This window comes from Octopus sinensis, unplaced genomic scaffold (assembly GCF_006345805.1).
Source record: "Octopus sinensis unplaced genomic scaffold, ASM634580v1 Contig13619, whole genome shotgun sequence".
NCBI lineage: Eukaryota > Metazoa > Mollusca > Cephalopoda > Octopoda > Octopodidae > Octopus > Octopus sinensis.
Genome location: NW_021833018.1, coordinates 123514 through 145700, shown reverse-complemented (window position 1 = coordinate 145700; position 22187 = coordinate 123514). Strand labels below are relative to the sequence as shown.

Sequence of the window (22187 nt, the reverse complement as noted above, 5' to 3'; positions counted from 1 at the left end):
GACTTCCACAAAATTCTTTTCCAAATTTCCTACTCCCAAGTTATACAGCACGACCTATCAATTATATGGAGTTCTACCTTCCCACAAGTATTTCCAAACGCCAAAGAAGGGGCATTTTCAAAGAAACATCCAACTGCTACGGTGTTTCTTATGATGCATTGATTTGTTTTAAAATTATATATTTTCCCCCAGCTCGACATTATAAGTTGCCAAGAAACATCATTTGCTGCATAATTAAAAATTTTCCGATCAGATAAATCAAAACTAGGATACACCCAAAGACTAAAACAACGGAAATAATCAATTAAATATTTAAGGACTCGATCATGTATTAATTAGTAAGAAAAATTGTGAGTAAGTTATTATAACTCTAGATCGGGAATTTCCGCCAATCGGTACCAATGTCCGCAAACACATCTTTTCTGCTCTCCTTTGTGCAGAGGAAACCACTGAACAGTCTCAGCCTCGTCGTGGCCTTAGAAATGACAGTCGATGTTATACAAATGCATCCAACGTCCATCATGTCATGAGGTGAGTAAACCAGTGTCGGATCTGACTTTGTTCCGGATGCTTTAACACGGAAAATGTTGTTTGTAATTGGCTAGTCATGAGAATAAATTTGGTACAAATCTACCTCTCCAAAAATTTGTTCACGGAGCAACTCTTCTCGTTCGTAGCCCACACAACTACCTAAAGCGTCGGCTTCGGCCACATCAGCAGCTAAAAATATCGTTTGGGGACATACCGACTTTTCCTCGATGAGGATCTTTATAGATAAATCTGTCTTTTGATGTTGTTTTAATCTCATGACTCAATGTTCTCTGAGAAAATGGTTTTATTGCAGAAATAAATTTTGAGAGCACAAAACTAGGACGCACAAGAGACATTAAACTATATGTTAATAATTTAGTGTTGTTTTTAAGCATTATTACTATTAAAATATCTGAAAATATAACTAAATTATCGCTTTATGCTGATAAACTATATTAAAATAAGTTATGCCATATATAATCAAACAAATTCTATGTGAAAATAGCACACAAGAAGCACAGGGAATCAGATAGATTGCCCTAAAACAGAAGACATAATAAATGGTTAGTCCCTCTCCTTTTCTCGGTAAAAGAGACGTTGGATACTTTATATTCCAAAAAACGAAATAGTCGCATGGTTCAGATAAAATCCAAGTTATCCTATCTAAAAATCTTGGTGACAAAGGAGCTACCTTTCTAACAAATATCTTCACCAATCGATAAACAAAAATGTAATACAGTCATTATAGAAATAAGACCGATACTGAAACCTGGAAGACCTAAAGACGAACCTAGAGACCGGTTTCCCTAGTTATGTTCCATGTCAAAAATTCTGGAGAGGTTGGTTCTTGGAAGAATAAAAGAATTTTTACCGGAAAGGCCTTTTCAACATGGGTTCAAAAATGAGACATTGACGGATTTCATTCGTATTGGATTTGCACCAAACTGAGACAGTTAAAGATGGTCCTCTGTTCTGTCGACATACACAAAGCCTTTGACTTGATTTCGAGGAAGATCCTATCAAGGAAATTCCAGTAAAAGCTCAAGTTTTGAATCACTAACCTCCTAAGTGGACGAAGGAAAATGGTGTGCCTCGGAGATCTAAGTTTACATTCCGAATCCTGCCCTACGGAGTTCCTTAGAGATCCCCCTTATTTCTGGTCCTTTCAACCTTCTCCTGGAAGATCTCCCCTACCGACAATAATGATGTTATCCTATTTTATTTGGATGACATCGGATTGGCCTAAAGGGATCGGGACATCCAAAAGGCCTCTGAAAGGCTCCAAGTCAACTTTGATCGGCTCAACGTCTGGCTAACTGATAACCGGCTCGTTGTGAACGCTGCCACGTCCCTTTTCAAATCTGATAAAAGATTGGGAACAAAGATCGTCGTTTTGAAGCCGAACAATAGGCCACACCGTTAAATAGAAGCCAGACGGTCCTAGGAGTGACTCTGAACAGGCATCTCAGTTTCTCTACATACGCAGAGATTGCACTTCGGAAATGTGAACAAAAAAACGAATGTACTGAAAACTTTATTCAGATTATGGAAAAACGGTTCTCCCCCGATATTGGGAAATATTTATTGTCAATACTCTGAACCGTCCATATCGTACGCCCGCAGCTATCTTGGACCAGCAGGAGAAGAATCTGGAAGGCCAAACTAAGGGCATATAGATTAATCGAACGTTGATATTACAATAAAGAACATTTCGGACCGGCTTTTCTAAAGGATCTGATTAAACAGAACTCCAAATTATCGCCCAATATCCCAGCGGAACCAATCACCCACCCGGTGATCTTTGTGGGCTCGTGGAAAGTACAACGAGTGGGTCCCTAGTAGAGTGCAACAAAATCACGTGATCATTTGTCCGGTTTCTACTGTGGTCTTGGTGTTTAAATAAATAAAACTTTAAGTATCCAAATATTTATAAAAAAATATTCTTATTTAATACAATAAAATATATTTCAAATAGATTAATTTTTTAAAAATATTATAGTTTAAACGAGGACCGAAGGAAATCCCGCCGAGTCGAGGGCCCTCCGTATGATGTCATTTATAGCAGAGTGCCTCGGGAAACGTCCGGCACTCCTCCTGCACGATAAAGGGTGCAGACCGAAAGGGTCAACAGTGCAGCCACAGCGGCACGTGTGCGGGACACATTGCCTCAGTCCGAGGCGCAGAAAGACTCCGATCCTTACCGCTTCATCGTCAAGGAGAGTGCCAGATGGGGCGTTCGGGAATGCACAAAGCCAAGCTCCACTAGCCGGGGATGCAGCCGACAGAAGGCAAGCGCGGCGGTGCTGGTTGGACGACTCGAGCAGCAGATTGAAAGTTTGCTTGCATCTAATTCGATCCCAGGCTCGTTGAGACATTCGATTTTCCGGAAAGTCAAGACCTTGTTCCCTCCAGACTTTGCTGAAATGAGCCACATTTGTGTCCAAGGAAAATTCAGAAAAGGAGCGTAGAATTTCCATGACAAGTCTGTGACTCGCGGAGACGGAAGAGAGGAAAGCAGGCAACGATAGGTCGGAACATGAGCGAATGCCGAGCCCTCCAAAAGACAACGGGAGGGTTGCCTGTCTCTAACCCATGTCGTCGAAGGGGGAATTGCATATGTTCTGAGTGCAAGTGCGGATAAGGAGGTCAATGGCTGAAAGCCTCTCTGGAAAATCAAAACACGGAGAAGAGCGAAGCAAATAGGAGAGCTTTTGGATCAAAAAGCAATTCCGTAGGAGGAATAATGCTGTGTGCGAGTCCAGCTGTCTGATACGATCAAAAGCTTCCTCGAGAAAAAGTTCTTTTTTGCGTAGGGCCACATCGATAGAGTTGCCAGCTATCGGGGCTCCGAGGATAAAAAGTTCGTCAATGGGAGTAGATTGAACTCCCGGGATAAGATCGCAGAAAGAGGAAACAGCGTCTTCGAAAATAGATTGCGAGCATCCGAGGTTGGAAATTTCACATTTGGAGAAATTTAAAATGAGGCCGATTTTCTCCAGAGCCGGAATGATTTTAATTATGTTCTGCAGGACGATGTCCGAAGGGCCACCGAGAGTGGCGTCGTCGAGATATCAGAGGTTTAATGGAGAAGATAGAAGCTTGGTCACCTCGGAGATTCCAAGACAGAAAAGGAGTGGCCCCAGAGGGTCTCCCTGTTGGACTCCCGAAGCAGACGGGATAGTGTCGGAATCAAAGATAAGGGAAGATGGTTGGTCGTATGATTGGAAAGTTAGCCAAAATAAGAAAGGACAATACTCAGATCAGGCCTCTAAAATTCGGTCCCGTCGGATACTGTTGAATGCATTTCTGATGTCAAGCTTGATCAGAATGTTTGGACATTGTGATTTCCTGCACGCTTCTGAGAAAGTGCGGATAGCATGAACCGCAGATTCACATCCTCCAGGCACGCCGATCCCGAGTTGGACTGGACTGAGCTTTGCGGCAATGGTGGGGATAATTTTCTTGCATGCGATCTTGGCTGCAAGCCGACCGCAATTGGGCGGATCCCTCCGCATTTTTTGCCAAAAGTGGTGAGGTTGGCTGAAAAGAGAATGCGACGGATAGTATCCGGCAGATTCCCTTGGACCAGTTCATTTAACAGGCAAATGATAGATTTGAGCAGACGAGTGGCAGGCTCACCCACGGTATGAGCGGTAAGGTTCTTCAAATGTCCCGGGCGGAGCCCGTCGGCTCCTCCGCTGCTGCACGGAGCGAAAGAGTGGATCCCGACAGAGACATCATCTTCCGAAAAAAGTAAAGGCGGTTGTTTGGCCGGATAGGAACAGACGCGAAGGTCCGCAGGAGACAGTGGATGTTTTTCGAGCAAAGCCTCAAAGACTGACCTAGACGGGTTGAGTGGTCCATTGTCAGACGAAATAACTCTGAGAGCTGCACGGACTCCGCCCTCGGTAAGTTTAGAATGGATCATTTTGCGTAAACGGAGTTGTTGGGCTTCTGGGTTCTCATGTTTGCGACATTGAGACTGTTTGTGCGACTTTGATGACTGGAGAGAAGGCGAGTCTGGGAAGCAAGCCCCCTTTGAAGGCGGAAAAGGCCCCCTATGGGATGCAACCTGCTGGGACACCTTTTCTGCTTCTCATTTAACTTCGTGTGCTCTGAATGCTAAATCTGCAGCTAAGAAGGCTGAAGATTTAAAGCTATCAAAATATTCTGCCCTCTCAGAGGAGTTTTCCATGGTGCCGATAGCGGCGGTCCAAAAACTGAAAAGTTTCTTCGCAACCTCGGAGCCAAAATCTCAATGCGCACCCATGATCCTCGGGAGGCGGACTGGCTAATGCAACGGTTCTCGATCGCCATTATCCGGGGAAACGGTTTGGTAATCCGCCAGGCTACATATCTATCATAAACATAATACTAACTAAATTATCATTAATAAAAACCCATTAATAAAATTTAAAAAAATTTATAGTTAAAATAAAATAATATTTAATTTACTTCCGGTTACCGCGTGTATCCTTTGTGATGTCTTATCGTAATGATGCTCGATTATACGTTGGAAATCTCCCCGCAGACATAAGAGAAAGTGAAATTGAGAACATTTTCAGAAAATATGGACGTGTTGTACATGTAGATCTTAAACAACCTCGAAATGGGCGTGGTTTACCTTTTGCATTTGTGGAAATGGATCATCGACAGTAATTTTATTTACCTATTATACTGCATTCCCTAGTGGCTAGTGTCTTTATAGTTGCGATGTCATATATCTCTAATTACTTATCATATATTTTATATTAATTAAAAAGTGTGGATTAGCTGGAGGATTATTAAAATTGGATCTGTTATTCAAAATTGGCTTATGGAGTCTCTCAAACTGTTCTAGTGCCGCCGACGATGCAGTTCATCGCAGAAATGGATATTCAGTGGACGGATATCGAATAAGAGTTGAATTTCCGAAAGGGTCATACTCGAGATCTTCCAACAGGACGTCGAGTTTTGTTCCACGAAGATCTAAGAACTCGGTTATTGTCTCGGGTATGTCTTTATAAATAATTTGCAGGACTTCCGCCGACCGGGAGTTGGCAAGATTTGAAGGATCATATGCGGGATTGCGGAGATATTGCATATGCAGATGTGTTTGGAGGAGGAAAGGGAGTTGTATCATTCATGAGGAGAGACGATATGCTTTATGCGATTAAAAAACTACACGACTCCAAGTTCCGTTCACATAAAGTAGATTTTTCTTTCCGATTTTTAGGGTGAATCTTCTTTCATTCGAGTAAGTGAGGAGGATAGGAGGGATTCTAGAAGTCGTTCTAATTCTTCTGGCACTAGAAGTAGATCTCCAGTAAGGTCCAGGAGGAGGCGACGTTCACGTTCTTCTTCAAGGTTTTGGATTAATGATAGCGTATTAGTGGTCGAAGGAGTCGTAGCGGAAGTAATAGGCGTAGTGTGAGCAGGTCGAGGAGTCCCGCTGATAGGAGTGGTTCGTTCGTTTCAAATAAGTCGAATGCTTTTGAGGAGAGGGTTGACGTGACTAATGGTTCACCTGCAAGATCTTGTTCAAAGCATAGTGATACAATCGCTGATAATTGATTCTTTCTTGTTACTTTCTTTCCTTGATTTTGATGTCTTCTTTTTTGTCATTTTTTAATTTAATGTTTACAAGTGATCTTAATTCGGTTACTGGCGGATAGCAGGGTGTTCGGATTGGTAACCATTTTCGTATGTTTCCCGATGAGTCAGGCAGGCTACCGATGGAAGGCCCATTTATTCCAGATTTTTCGACTCGACATCAGCATTTTTCTCAGGCTTTTTACCTTCGGCCGGTTTGGATGGGCTTTTCCGTGATACAGGCATGTTCTGGGCAAAAAAGAAGCTCACATGTGTGACATTCTAAACCAGACACTTTCCTTTTTAAAAAAGAACGATCTCTGTAGGTTCCAGCTGAGAGTGGAATCCAGCATTACGAAGTGAGAATGGATGATCTGGTTTAGTTCGGTATGTCACGAAGAGCGTCCAATTTAGGTACGTTATGAAAGGAAGTGGTAGCCGATTTCGTCAGTCCGAATCAGGAGGAGGGCCAAAATTATAAAATAAATCTTTTAAAACAGAAGAAATTAGTAATGCTTATTATTATTTATTAACTCCAAGATCACCGAGAAAGATAGGTCAAAACTAACTAATTAGGTGATCCCTGCCTCCAACAACAGCCGGACTCTCCTTAAATGGTCTTCTGATGACCCAACCGTATCCCGGAAACGCCTTCTCTTCCTTCTGCAGAGGAACTCAATCGGCGTACATTTCTTTATAACCGACCGAAATTCATCTGCATGGGCCACCTTTTCCTTGAATGGGTTTCCCAGTTCCTTGCAGAAACGTAGGAAACCCTGTCCATTCTTCCGCGTCGCCTCCTCGGAAACAAGGCTGCCAACTGAGGTGTCAGTGTGGAGCATAATCTTCCTTCATAGCGAGTTCAAACGTTCCGCTTTCGAACAAGCAATTGCAAACCTCCAGGCTGAGCAGGCATACTCAACCGTCGGGGCAATCACTTGTTGGTAGACCTTGCTGACACAATCCTCCAGGGGGAAGGAACTCTTCTTTAACAGCGCTTTCAAGACGTTCCACTTCCGAAGACCTTTAGCTAGAACCTTCTTCACGTGACTTGAGAACGTCATTAAGGAGTCGAAAACTACGCCAAGGATCTTCTGGGTACGCGAAGAGGGAATAGGTTAAAAATGCTTCCTTCTAATTAGTAGCTCGGGCAAAGCAAAATTTGGAATAAATATTGATTGCGTTAAAAATATATTTGATATCATGATTTTCTTCAGACCAGAGACTCAAATCTACCATATCCATCTCTTAACGCTCTCTTGGAACTTTTAGTTTAATGTTTATTAAAGGAATATGTGCTCTTAACGGCTGACTTTGAGCTCAGGCCACACATTCAGCAAACTTTTCGGATAATTGATCTCTTAATACTAAAAATATAGTTGTCAGAGTATTCTTTCATTTTGTTTATTCCATAATGCGTTTTCAAATGTAGATTCAGACATTCAGACTTTATAGTTTCCAAATCATCTTGAACAATTACATTTTTTTAGTTTCATCATTGGTTATTAGCCTGGAGTCTTGACTTCTTTATTTTAGTTAAACTTTCATCATTCATATTGCTTTCCAAATAAGAAACAATGTTTTTGTACTCTTTAATAGTTAGTACTAAATTTTTAAGCCGCATTTTTGACAAAAAGGAAACATCTCAATATACTAGTCTAAATATGGATCAAAATATAGGTCAATAGACTAAAAGTGTAACAAGGTAGAATTTGTAACGCGGATGGCGCGCGACATTTAACATTTTCGGGAGGTTTCATTGAAAGCTGCTAATATTCACTTCTTTCTGTAATTTTTTCGCATTTCTGATGGCGCTGTGCTTTGAACAGTTTAGATTTTCCAATCTATTTGCCACGATTAAAACTTTTTAACAGTTTTAAACGACGTTGAAGAGACACCTTCATAAAATCTTCTAAATGCTTATGTCCATTCTGGTGATGAGGTAATCATTCGGTCGTCAATTTTTGTTAAGTTTCTGTGGTAGAAAATTGGTCTTCTTGTTGTTTAACTTTAAGGTATTAAAATAAACGGTTCCATAATAACTAATTCAGCAATTTACGTAGAAATATTAACTATGTAAGTTTTTCTTTGTTCTTGCGATGCACGACTCAGGGGGAGTAGGTTAAATCCGTTCTTTTCCAAGTGTTGGGAAGCTTCTTGGATGCCCAGAAAAGGGTAAGCTACTCTGTTTCAGTGCTTCAATCGACGCTTTAGCTCGGACTTATTGTTGAATGCACTGCAAAAGCTGGCCAAGACGCCTCCTCCTGGCTTGTGGGGGAAAACTGGCGCTGCGGTTACGCCGACAGGATGCCCTTCGTGTTCTGAACATTACGAGCATCAGAGTAGCGAGTTATTGCTACTCTTGCAAGTTTAGGAGATATTTAGTAGGCATATCTCTGCGAATCGTGTTTTACCTTTTGCGGACCGCAGAGTGACCCGAAAGATACCTCGGTTTGGCATTCTATTCAAAATATATAATTTAAAAGACAATCCCGGAAACAATTTACTGTTCATAACCCTCATAAATAGACTAGTCGATAATCCAATAACAGAAAAAGAATTTCTCTACTTAGACTTGGAACTACTTACTAGAAATTTTAAAGATTGGAATTATCTTTAGTTGAACAATACTAAACAGTCTTAGCTTCTGAGGATAATGACCGTGATCTGATAAGCAAACAGAGCCAAAACATATAAAGAAATTAACACGCACAAATTTTCAACAACTGCTAAACTAAATCTTCCATTTTCCTTGCACTCAAGACTTTGCATTACTCGATCCTGTCAACAGACTGATCTATCTGAACAATAAAGTGATTGCTGAATCGAAGCTAAATACGAGGCAATCTCGAATTAGACTTATTGACAGATTTTTATTAATTTTACTGTTCCACTTTTTCGTTATAAGTAAATTTAACGACTTTTTCAATCGGTTTAGAGGGGTTTGACTGTAGATGTAAATTTCTCATTCTTGAACCCATTTTGAAATGGCCTTTCTGGTAAAAATTCTTTTGAAACAAAATTCAAAAACTTTGTCCGAAAGGGATAATATGATTTACAGCAGAACCCCCAATAAGTTAAAGAAAGGATTTCCATTTTGTTGTAAATCTTTGAGATTTTTATTCTACAAACTAAGATAATCTTTCAGTTTTCTCAAAGGCTTTACCGATATTTTTTGGAATAGGAAATTCAGATAGCTTTCTATTTATTTTTAGAACTTAAGGTTTTTGTTCTGAAACTATTTTGATTTTTCTGATACTCAAACATCCATACTTTGATCCACCAATTGACTGAAAATCCTTAGCTTTCTCACTAAATAGAAAATCTGCTATTACGTAATTTCACTTTAATTTGGAACGTTCTTAGATTCATTTTCTGTGGAACAGTATGCCTATCATTTTTTGAATCTACCGTGTTCTAAGTACAGTCAAACCCCTCTAAACCGACTTCTGGTATACCAGAATTCCCTTAAAATCGGGGTCAACTTCTGGGACCGATTCAAATGGCCATAACTGCTATTTCTTTTTTGATCTAGACATGAAATCAAATAAAATCTCATTTTGCTTTAATAAGTGTGCCGTTTCAGTCAAAATACATGATTTAAACTACAATCGTGAAAACAATTTACTGTTCGTATCTCTCATAAATAGACTAGTTCAGGGGTCGGCAAAAGCAGGCTCGCGAGCCTTTGAAGGCTCTTTAACTCTTACGGTAGGCTCTTTCAATTTTTAACTATTTTTTTTAATAAATGATTTCAATTTCTAACAATTTTTTTAATAAATGATGTCAATTTCTAACTATTTTTTTAATAAATGATTTCAATTTCTAACTATTTGTTTGTTTTGTTAATAACAAAAAATTTTTGCACGTTTAACATTAATTTTTTGTGGTACATCGATATATACCTAGCAATAAAAAAATTAATAAAAAATCGATAATGCGCGACATTTTCAATCAAAATGGACTGAAACTTTTGCATTCACGTCTAATTCAGAACAACTACCGAAATGTCTCATTTGCCAGGAAACTTTGAATCAAAATAAAAAGTCAAATTTAGAGAGACACTTTAACACAAAACACCCAAATTTCGCAAAAAAATATCCAATTGGTGATTCCCGAAAGAAAGCTGTAGAAGAACTTGCAAAGAATAATCAGATTGAGAATTCCGCTTTTAAATATTGGTATCACAATGCCAGGAGTGCAAATATTGCCAGTTTTTTGATAAGCCACGAGATCGCAAAAAGGGGAAAACCATTTACCGATGGCAAATTTATAAAGGCATAAAACCTCTGAAGAACTTTTTCACGATTTTTCAAATAAGGCAGAAATCGTAAATAAGATAATGAATATACCTTTATCTGCGAAAATAGTAGCCGACAGGACTTTTAAGATGTCTTCGAATGTATCTGTTCAACAAGTTTTTGACATGAAATTGTCTAATTCAATAGCAATAGATGAATCATGTGATATAAATGACATTGCACAAGTATCATTGTTCATGTCATACTTAGGTGTCTCTGTTTGTTCGTTATGTGTCTCGAGGTTTCCTGAGGCAAGAACTTTTGGCATTATTGCCTCTAAAAGGCTCTTTTGTAAAACTTATTTTAAAAATGCTCTTTTGTATATGAAGGAATCTTTCAATGACAGGTTAAAAATGAATGTTTAAATATAAAAAGGTTTAAGGATTTTAGAAAAGAAAAAGCAACACTATCGTTCGTTATAAACCCTCTACGTGCTAAAGTCAGCAATTTAAATTTAGTGCCATTTGAAATCAACGCAGCTGAGTTCGAAATGCAGCTATTGGACTTGACATATAAGGAATTATGGGCATCAAAATTTATTCGACTTTCAGAATTACTTGAAACCTTGAAACAGAAACATTGTCTGGTAAAATTAAAAATGATATTAATGTTATACAAAAGAAACTTGAAGATGTGATTCTCGAAACTTGGAATTCTCTTCCAGATTCTTATTATGAATTAAAAAAATTTGCATACGAAATTTTGACAATATTCGGGTCCACTTCAAAGTTTTTCTCATGTGAATTATATAAAATCGAAATTAAGGAACAAAATACAGATTCGAATTTGGAATCTAACCTCAGATTAAAATTAACGACTTACGACCCAGACATTAACCAACTCTCAAAGAAATGAGGAATCACATTTCTCATTAATGCGTCTAATTAATTTAATTTTTTAAAATGAATTCTTAATTATTTTTTAAATTAATGTCTATTTAATTTTATGAATGTAAATTTTTGACAAGTGGTAAAAGGTGGCTCTTCAATTTTTCGAAATTTCCAAAAATGTTCAAAATTGGCTCTTCCCCAAAAGTATTTGCCGACCCCTGGACTAGTTGATAATCCAATGACAAACAAATTTCTCAATTTAGACTTGGAAGTATACCGGAAATCTTAAAGATCGGGAATCATCTTAGTTGAGGCAATATCAAACAGTCTCAGCTTCTGAGGATGATGACAGTGACTCAGATTCTGATAAGCAAACAGAACCAAAACATCGAGAAATTAACATCTGACATTTTGCTTGTGCTCAAGACCCTGCATTACTCGATCCCGGCATTAGACTGACTTATCTGAACAATAAAACGATTGATGAATCAAAGCTACATACGAGGCAATATCAATTTAGGCTTATTGACAGATTTTTATTAATTTTATTGTTTCACATATTGTGACAGATTGAATTTTGGAAAGTAGAGTTTTATAGATATTTCAATAAGCATTATTAGAATTTTTAAATAAACTGCTGAATAATTAGTACTTTTTTAACTGATCCCAAAGATTTTTCACTTCAGTATTAATGCTATTTTCTGCTCTCCACTCCCTTTGCCAAATTATCAATTCTTGTATCTCGGGGTCCTTACGAGCCTTTTTGATGAAATTTGCGGTGATTAACCCTATATCCCCTCCAAAAAGATTGGATTTTTATTGCCGCTTCATCAGGAGTCCACAGCTGGGACAACGGTATAGGCGCTCGAGGACTAAGGACAAGGTTCAACACGAGGATACTGTTTTTGAAGAAAAGACGAAACAAAAGGAATATCTTCGAACTGAGATACAGTTCTTCCTTCATGCATCGGATTGTTACTACTTTTATTGTATGGAATTTTACTTGTACAGGCATGTTATGAGAATGTCTAGTGGGCGCATTAGAAGTTTACTTCGCCTGCTTTGCTGCTAGTTTTTGAGTTAAAAATACTGTTGAATTGAAGCATCCTTCTACTTTGGCACTTTGCAACAACTCATCCAGAGCAATTGTCAGAGCTGGGAAAACGTATGTTTGTAGAAATGTAGTATGATCACCTTCCTTTCATAGAAACAAATTTTACAGTTTTTAATGTTAGGTTTTTGAGATTGCCTTATACTTTTGACTTTAATTTGGTCGACAAAATATCCTAACAAAGATGGGTGACTAATGGCTGGAGAAAAATTCTCCAAAGATGAATCGGATTGAACAAGATTGAAATAATAACTAAAAAAAACAGGATTGTGACAGCTTGGATCAAAATTGATTATTTCAGTTGATTTTTGAGAAACCCTCTCGGTGGGTCGCTCTCCATTAATCTCTATAAAATGTTTAGTATTTTTTGATTCACCAGAACAGACTTGAGACCATAAATCTTGCTGATAATCTGTCAAAATTGACATTATTTTTTTAATTTATTGTTACTAGCCAATAAATATTATATTATAATTTAACTATTTTAATTAATTAAAATAAAGTAATAATAATTGATATTTGTTTTTTTGTTGTGATGAAAGTAGTTAAAGTCAATTCTAATTTTGTTAATAACATTGAAGTCGTCTCAAGTATTAAAAGGATTGCAAGAATCGACAGAAAATTATCCAAAAACAAAAAAACTATTCCCGCAATTCTTCATAACACGAAGGACTATATTGAAAAAATTACGCCCAACACTGTAAAGTTATCTGAGATAGATTCTTTCACAGAATCGCTAAAGAAATTTAAACTTAAAAAACCCGAAGTTTTGATGATCATTAATTTGATGCCCCGGTCGGAAGTTGAGCTTTACACCATAATTGAGATGATAGAAAGTCGCTTTTCTAATGATGAGATACAAGATATGATTCAATTAATTATATCTGCTCTTGAACGTTAAGAATGTTCGTTTTTTCTTTTATAAATTTTTATTTCTTTATATTCGGAAAGATTCTTTCTTATTTCTCGACTAACATTCAACTGAAGAATTGACTCAAAAACCAGAATATGAGCCCGATCTGACTCTAATTTAGGTCATCAAATTTTAAAGGATTACAAGGGGTGTCAAACATGGGGGCCCTCTGCATGTATAGCTACGGCCCGCGAGCCTTTAAAATATAAAGGCTTTCGATGCTTCCAATGCAGATAAAATTTTACAAATGGAATTGTTGAAGATCCGATTGGATTTTATACTAAAGGCTAAATATTTTTAGGCATCTTTCTGAAAAGTTAAAAACTTTAGAAATTTTGTACCAACTTTAGAAATTTTGTACCAAAATAATTGCTATGTTCGGTTCGACATACATGTGAACAACTTTTTTCACTTATGAAATTAACCAAAGCTGTTAATAGAAAACGACCTACAGATAAAATTTGTCAGCTTTAATTAAAGTCGGAACTACACGAATAATTGAGCCCGACATAGCAAAAATTGTATTGGAAAAAAGATGTCAATCATCAGGAAATAGGTCTAAACACGATTGAACGATAGTGTTTACATATTTCGATTTCTTTATTTTTGGTTTTTTACTAAAATAAATAATCTTTCCTTGATTAAAAATTATTATAAATGCGGCCCCTAAAGCGGAGCGAGTTTGACACCCCTGGACTACAATATAATGTCACTAGATTAATCACTTTTTATTTTAATTCTTTTAACTTGGATAACCAAAATCTTCCTATTACAAGAATACTTTATTACAATATTTAATAAAATAACAAGTAAAATTAACAAAAAACCCGAGATAAAAATAGTTAACTAAACTAATCCGACGACCCGTTTCATCTGAAGTCTGGAGACCAGCCTTTTCTGCTTCTTGTCGAAGGAATAGCTCTGTGAGAGCATTTTCCAGCCGACAATTCTGCCCATGTGGCATTAGGGGGCTGGATCTGCGTGCATCAACAGATGCACTCTCTAGAGTTCTCTTCAGGACAGTGGACTGCATATAGGCCTGAATGTACCTATCGACTCCCAACTGTCTGAGATAACCCTTGTGGTACTTAGATACAATTCCTTCCCATGTCATCACGCAAGGAATGACAAGGACCTTGCATCTGTGCATCAACCCAAGCTCGTTTGCAAGAAGATCGTACTTACGCTTCTTTTCCACTTCCACCGTGGTCAAACGATCTAGACATGTGATGCCAACTTCTATGATAAGTATCTCGCCAGAGACCTTATCTTGTACCAAAATGTCTGGCTTATTGTGCTGGACAAGTATCGAGGTGTGAATACTAGTATTCACTTTAATGCATACTCTGGCATTCTCGACCACAGACTGCACCTTATGAGTTCGCAACTTTCTGGAACGTCTAATCCCATACTTATTGCACAGCATTAAGTGTAAACTACGTACAACCTCGTTATGCCTCCACGTATAGTCGTGGTAAAGCATACTACCGCATTTCGTGGCTATGTAGTCTACGGACAGGCACCTCAATTTACAATGAGGACAGACCTTAGATCGATTCCAGAAAAAGTTTCGATCTTGCAGATAAGTAAATAATCCTTCGGATCGAGGGGAATTATTTCCATATCTTAGCCAAGTCGTTGACGACTTAACGTCAACATGCGGATTGTCCAAAGCTTGGAAGAGGGTCTTGTGAAGGACTTTTAAGTTGATCTTTTTAATCAAAGACTCTTTTTGTACTTTGATCAACCCCTTCACATCTACCACTCGTTCACTCTCGAAACCCTACTTAGCCAACAAATAGGCCTTTATGGTTCCAAGGTGACTAGTTCGTGCCTTTTCCGTTTGCAAGATTGCGTACATCCTATCTGATACACTAGCACCAGACACCAGGTGGTCATGCATCTTTAGGAGAATACGCTCACTTAAATGGGCCACTCCACAAAGCCCCCTTCCGAATTGAGCACGTGGTAGATATAGCCTCTCCTTGTTGGCTGCCAGCACATGGACATGGTTTTCCCTCAGTACTCTACGGATTATACAATCCATATCATCGTACTCCTGTGGCTCAAACTCCACAATACCTACATAATAGTTAAGCAATGATATTGCATATTCATTCAACGCATGGAATAAATTCCTTGCATTTAAATAAGTTTTGCATAACATTGCTGCCCGCTTCCGAACTCCCTCTATTATTTGGATCTTGGTTTCTGGGAGTATGAGCGATTTGGGGCTTTCAGTGATCCCGAGGTACTTATATCCCTCGTGATCTTCCAAGACCTTGACCAGATCGCCACATAATTGCGAGTTAGTCGCCGCCGTAGAAAAATTAAGTTGCAATCCTATTTTCCCCAGGAATTCGTTCACACATTCTCCCATAGAGCGGAGTTGGTTTGAGGACCGAGCGAACAATTTAATGTCGTCAATAAACACAAGGTGGTTCGTGTTAAACAAACGTCCCTCATGAGTTATTGACAATTGTTCGTGTCTTCCATTGAGGAGCCTACTCAATGGTTCGAGACAGAGCACAAAGAGTAGCGGCGACATGCTATCTCCTTGTAAAATCCCTCTCTCCAGTTTTACCTCACCGATTGTGTGTTTGTTATACTTGAGATGAACACTCAACATACTCATCACAGCTTTAACAAAACTAATGAACCACACAGGCAGACACAGCTTGTGTAAACATTCGATGAGATATGCATGATCAACGGAGTCAAATGCCTTCTTAACATCCACCCACATAGACATAAGTGAGTTTCCGTAAGCGTTAGAAAGACACCTGTTGATCAATGCCTGCTCCTTTGCTCCCTGGCAATTCCTCACAGTTCCGAGCTGATTCTCGGATAGAATGCCATTAACCTCAACAAATCCTCTGACCTCATTAGCCACCAACTTGGTCATCAGCTTGTATAAGGTGGGCATGCAGGTTATCGGGCGATAATCTGCCGGAGACGCTGGACAAAGCACTTTTGGTATCAAATAAGTAACACCAGTGCACAACCAGCTTGGGATACTATCCGGGGACGCTATACACTTCTCGATTATATTAAACATACAATCGTGCAATGAGGTACAGCGTTTTATAAAGAAATTAAATACTTTATCAATCCCGGTAGTTTTCCAATCTGGAAGGCGTAAAACTGCCTCATCGAACTTCTTGCGAATGTCAAAGACACCGCAAGACTCGGTCATCAAGGGTCTGGTGGACTCTAGGCTAAAGTCCACTTTTCCTTTGCGAGGTCGGACTTTCCACATACTCACCCATGTGGCTAACATCTCCAAGTCTTGCTGGCTACCCTCCTTCACCCCATCATCGTGTAAACGACGATAAAACATCCTGCGATTAAACTCAAACAGGTTGTTCTCTCGATTATGTTTACACCTCGATTCATAGGTAGAGAGTTTCTTCTTGTAAACAAGAATAGACTCTTCTACCTCATTCTTTGCCCTAACGACTTCATTCAGGTCCCACTTAGCGGCCCTGTGTCGGTGAAGTACGGTACGCACCAAGGGGGGAGTCTTGCCTTTGACCCCGTTTCCCACATTCGAAATGTGCCCAATCAGTGCTTCCAGCTCTACCTCGCGCAAAGAAATCTTTGCAGCGATGTTGTCCTTCCACTTACTAGGTTGTCTGGGCTTAACCGTCAATTCCTCGTAGGTAACTTGAGCCACATACAAAAGGAGGGAAATCTCCTCTAGAGACTCTGGCCGCTTACTCAACAAATGGTGAGCAATTGCCCTGTTGATACCAGTCAGTACTCCACCTCTGACCTTACACGCAGGTATCTTCCGGGTCACTCTGCGGTCCGCTAGGGGGACAGACAAAAAGGCAGAGAGATTCCGAGAGAATACCTCATACACATGCTTGAGTAGTGATAAATCACAACTCTGGTGCTCGTGCTCTACACTGCACGGGGGGCCTCCAGTCGCCGATTGACTGGTCCTCCCCCTCGGAGCAGCAGTTTTATGGGACGCCAACTTTTTAAACTCAGCAACGGACAGGGATGCACTAAAGGTGCTGTTGAAGAGCTCAGTCAAGTATGGCCAACCATTCCTGGGCATTCTTGGAAACCTGCCCAACACCTGGGAGGTTGCCTGTCTTGCCCATGGCTGCTGCTCCGTGCACTCAATACTCTCACAGATGGCGCGGATTGCAGTCCTGCCATCTGAGGTCCTGTTGCACAACGCGGGTGGTCTGCCTCTTTCCCTAGAAAGGTTAGTTCTGGTAAGATTATCTATTTGAGGTGGTGCACACGTCGTAACAGTAGCAGCATGTTGCATAATAAATAACAAGTAAAATAGAGAAGTTAACTAAATTAGATGAGTCGCCGAGCGGATGGACAGGCAATTTCCACGTAATATCGCGAACGATATCCGCTGAAAAAGCCAGCAAACACAATTAATGCTTGCCAACTGAAACTGATCGGCGTGTGACCGGATATCTTCAATTATGTGAGAACAATAAATGTTGTCCCAGTTCTTTTGAGCCGACGGAATGTCCGGGACTTTAAGCGGAATGTCCGAGAAAAAAAAACTTTATTACAACTAGTTCGGTCGTAAAAATTCTAGCATAGCTTTTTGTGTGATTCTAAATGTCGTTTCGTTTTTCGTTTTGACTCATGTCCTCTGTCGGCTTTCCTAGTTCGTCGTTTTTTATAAACTTCATTCCATCAGATTTCTTAAAGTCGTCTGGGATGTTTATTACATACTTATGATATATTGACATACTTTCTAGAGTTACATCACATAAAAACTCCACAGTATATTTTGATGATTTTCAATAAAAAAGTTCAACCCATAACGGAATTTAATGGGCTTTATATTAAAAAATGTAATATTCTATTAAAGCGTCTCAAACCAAATCAAGTGAACAAAACTAGACAATTTTTATTCAGACAAAAAAGGTCAATTAGTTTTCATCAACTAAAAGTCTTTGAGATTGTGTGTCCTTTATTTGGACTGAATGAATCTCTGCATAATAAAAAGCAAAAACAGCGACAGTCTGGATGCAAAAAAAAGTCAATAAAAGACGATTCAATAGGAAATAAACACTTGTGAAAAAAACAATGGCAGTTCCCAGAGACTGAAAGTATTAAAAAATAGAAAACCTGAAAAAATTTAAAAATGGCATATGCAGCCGAACTATCTCGATCATAATGATTCGTTAAAAAACCCATGATTTGAGTACAGACGAAAGCATCTGAAACCCCAAGGAAAAACCCAACGGCAATTACGAGTATATACGTATCGGCTTTTAAATATTCCAAGACAATCGTAGTAGTGGAGGACGAATCCTTCGTGGTTACCGCTGGGAGAGTGTAGGAAATTGCATAATAGCAAAATGTGTTCAGGACGTAGCCAATAAACAAGAGAGAAATCCTGCCATATTTGTTGATCAGCGCACAATGGGAAGAAAGAATACCTCCTAATGGATTTAAAGTAATAAAAGTCAAAAACCGATAACTTCTCCAATTCCCAGAGCAATTGACATAAGACTGATTAAACTCTTACCGAATTCTCCGAAATAATTAGTTCTAGTGACACATGTTGGCAATATTCCAGTAATAAGTGCCAAATTCATCCCTAGAATAAATAAATAATTACCACCGTTTTGAAATGACGAAAAAGATATCAAAATGATGTTTTTTGTAAGTAAAAGCCTAAATGTGTCTTCTAAGTATCAACCAACTACATAAGTATACTTAAATGGGATTTCCAGTCATTTACCACCCCACCATTTGACTGCAACGGTCGATAAAAAGTACAAAACAAAAAAATGAGCAAAATAATTCCAATTCCACAAATTCCAACTAGGGAGATAAAAAGAGTTTTGTAAATATCCATAAAAACAGCTTTCCTAAGAAGCATGAACAAAGTCAGATTTCCCAAAAAGTAACTTCCCCAGTTTAATTAAAAAACAACCTTCCTTGAAAAAATGACCAAAAGTGACCAATGTTTCTACTGGCCGTGTTCTCCACGGAAATAGTCGTGATATAAACTCCTTGTGCAGTCCAAAGAACTTGAAATGAACAGTTAAACCAACCCGAGGCCCCAACCCCAAGCAGAGCGGCTGCAATGTAAAGTGAAACTGGCGTCAAGTCGATAAAAACAATGATATATAAACTTGACATAAAAAACATGACTACAGGAAGAAGAGACTAGATAAGACCATGGACAAGACTGTCCCAACAGAGCGGACAATAGAAGGAGCAGCCCAACAAAATATAATCATTGTGAAGTAGGTCACTCCTAAACTGACAAATCCGTCGCCTTTAAAATTATTGTGAGATTTAAGTTTATCAATGAGGGTTTGCTTTCATGTATAATTTATTTGTTTACTTGTACTAAAGTGACTGTGGTGAACGAAGTGAAGATGAACATGAATGCAAGACCGAGAATAATAACATTCGTAGCAACGAACGCAGGGGAACGGAAAATCATTTAATGTTTTTTATTACTTATTCAAAATTAAGAAATGATGTATTTAAAATTAAATTATTAGAAATAAATACTAATGACCCTAATCCGCTATTAAAAATCGATTATTTCGGAATAAATGTCTGAAATTTCCAGCTTGCATTCAACAGCACCAAGTGTCATTTTTTTGTGAGCTCTTTTGATTTCCTGAAGTAGGGGAACCACATTTACGATTAGACAATCGTAAACATCAGAATTTCCCCGATTCATGTTAACATTGTTTCGCAAGTTGCTTAAAATTTCATTTTTATCGATAAAAGCTGACTGTATCTTGAGATTGAGAACGTTTACTAAATATTTGACTATTGTGACACAAACGATTATATATAAGTAGGGCGCAGTACAATGAATATTCTGTCATTGTGAGATTTAAAGTGTTCATAATGTTCGAAAGGTTACAGATGGACTCAATAAATTCTTCAGAGAAACCAAGAGTTTTCACAAATTCTTTTTTAAGGGTAAACCCCGAACTATTCAAAGAGTATACGATAGTCTCCTCTTTGATGCACATCGATAAGAGAACGTGAAAAACCTTGTCACTCAATACAACTGCTTACATCGATTGCAGAACTCCTGACGATGTAGAGCTGGTCTTCCATCAAAGACAGTGAAAACCCAGGAAAAGATTTGGTGAATCGAATCACTGATCCAATCGTATTTGTAAAGAAATTTTGAAAAGTCAGCCAAGTGTGCCTCATGTAGTTAAAATCTTGACAGTAAAATGATTCCTCAGTCTAAAAAAATTAAAAAAACAACTGACGTGGATGTGAAGTGGTTGGAAGATATGTTTATCTTGATAAATGTTGATAATGTCAATAAAGTTGTTAATGAAATATTGAGAAAGCGTGTAGTCTAAGTCCATTTGTCCGTTGAAAACGACGGGAAAAGAGTTGTACATGTTGATGTCCACCACGTTTATCATATTTTGCATTATCGACGTCCTCAACGAATCACAGTCGTTCATTGGAAAAATATAATCGTCTGGATATCCAAAACTGTCATTGTTGTGATTAAAAAATCTTGGGTTAGTCGAATCAAAAACGCCAGAAACAATCGAATCCATTTGATTATGATTGGTTAAATGGAACTTATCATTTCTACTAGTAAAAGCAGTACTGCTGACATGGGGAAACATATCATAATACCCACTTACTCTACCGACAGAATCGAGATTATTAAATTTGAAAGAGTTTGTCGCACTTTCATAAGTTTCGTTAAAATATGTGTCGGTGAATTTAACAGGCTCGGGTCGATTAGGAGTGTTATTTGTCGTAGAGTCATATTTTAATTTGAGTTCCTGGTTTGCTGACGCAATTTCTGATTTAATGTTTTCCTTTAGAATCATCTCTTCCATTTCGTCTTTCATTTTTTTAGACCTTCGACCCAGCCGAGCAGCTAAAATTGAACCAAAAACAAGAACCTGCTTTTGACATTCCCACACTAAAGCATTTAGTTAGTCTGCAGTACTGACATCGGTTCCTTGTGTGTATGTTGATTTCGCAATTCTTATTGTAATAACATTTTCTTGACATAATATCAGATTTCTCGTTTAATGACCGTCTATAAAAGCCCTAAGATTAGAGTTGGTCACCAGACCTTGCAACCTTCACACGTCAACACTCCATAGTGTATTCCTGAAGACTTGTCTCCACACACAAGACATTTTCCATAATTTATACCAGTCTTAGTTGGCGGAACCTTGACAGTTCTAGACACATCGGATTGAATACTCGTCTGAGTTGATTTTCTATCTTTATAGTCCATTCTATGAATAATATAATTCGCTGATCTATATAGTACTGTTACCTTTATAAGGCCAATTATTCTTAACACGCATTTTCTCTTTCTATATTGAAGAAATGCATAATTAACTATTTCTTGGAACTTTATTGCATACCAATATTCAATTGAGAGATTTCGGAGTCAAAAAACATTGTTTGTGCTTTAAATTAAAAAGTTTCCTCATTCTAGTGAACCACTTGTAGAAAATTGAGCTTACGGAGATATAATTTTCTTAATGATACCACTAATCATAAATTCTAGCTATTCAGAAAATTTTAATTTTAATTCCTGAACAAATATTTTAATAAGTCAGCTAGAAAGTTAGAAACCAAGAAATAACAAATTGGACAGTCCAAACTTTATTAAATCATTTAAGATAACTATATCCACACAGAACAGTCATTGTGATCCCATATGACAGGTCGTGGCAGGAAAGGTAAAATACACACTATATAGTCTTATATTTACCAATCGCTCACATTATTAATATGCCTAGTCAGTGCTTCAAGCTTGACCTATGTCACAGAGATAAATAGCTATTTTGATAATCTTGTTCATCTAAAAACTTTAGTCATTCTCTCCGGTTCTTTGGCAAAAATGTTCTTATAAAATTGAAGCAGGAATAGCATTTATAGGTTATAATTATTTTATAAAAACAGTATTTATA

General features: G+C 38.2%; 3 protein-coding genes across 3 annotated transcripts; 1 reads left to right on the top strand and 2 right to left on the bottom strand.

Annotated features, from left to right (window-relative positions):
• Window positions 1-5002: 5002 nt before the first annotated feature.
• LOC115229712 (probable splicing factor, arginine/serine-rich 5) lies at window positions 5003-13245 on the top strand. The gene is made up of 3 exons (XM_029800022.1): window positions 5003-5186; window positions 5372-5523; window positions 12926-13245. The coding sequence occupies exons 1-3, from the start codon at window positions 5014-5016 to the stop codon at window positions 13243-13245; spliced, it is 645 nt and encodes a 214-aa protein (XP_029655882.1). The 5' UTR covers window positions 5003-5013.
• Window positions 13246-14026: 781 nt separating this feature from the next.
• Window positions 14027-14740, bottom strand: LOC115229711. The gene has a single exon (XM_029800021.1). The coding sequence runs from the start codon at window positions 14738-14740 to the stop codon at window positions 14027-14029; it is 714 nt and encodes a 237-aa protein (XP_029655881.1).
• A 300-nt stretch (window positions 14741-15040) lies between these two features.
• LOC115229710 lies at window positions 15041-17323 on the bottom strand. Its single transcript, XM_029800019.1, has one exon. The coding sequence runs from the start codon at window positions 17321-17323 to the stop codon at window positions 15041-15043; it is 2283 nt and encodes a 760-aa protein (XP_029655879.1).
• Between the last annotated feature and the right edge of the window lie 4864 nt (window positions 17324-22187).

Excerpts from the sequence above, each read along its gene's own strand:
- LOC115229712 (XM_029800022.1), top strand. The coding sequence starts at position 5,014 with ATGTCTTATCGTAATGATGCTCGATTATACGTTGGAAATCTCCCCGCA. Across the intron at positions 5,187-5,371 it reads GTGGAAATGGATCATCGACA|TGCCGCCGACGATGCAGTTC; the intron begins GTAATTTTATTT and ends AAACTGTTCTAG. Across the intron at positions 5,524-12,925 it reads GAACTCGGTTATTGTCTCGG|TCGTCTCAAGTATTAAAAGG; the intron begins GTATGTCTTTAT and ends ATAACATTGAAG.
- LOC115229711 (XM_029800021.1), bottom strand. The coding sequence starts at position 14,740 with ATGCTTTACCACGACTATACGTGGAGGCATAACGAGGTTGTACGTAGT.
- LOC115229710 (XM_029800019.1), bottom strand. The coding sequence starts at position 17,323 with ATGCCCAGGAATGGTTGGCCATACTTGACTGAGCTCTTCAACAGCACC.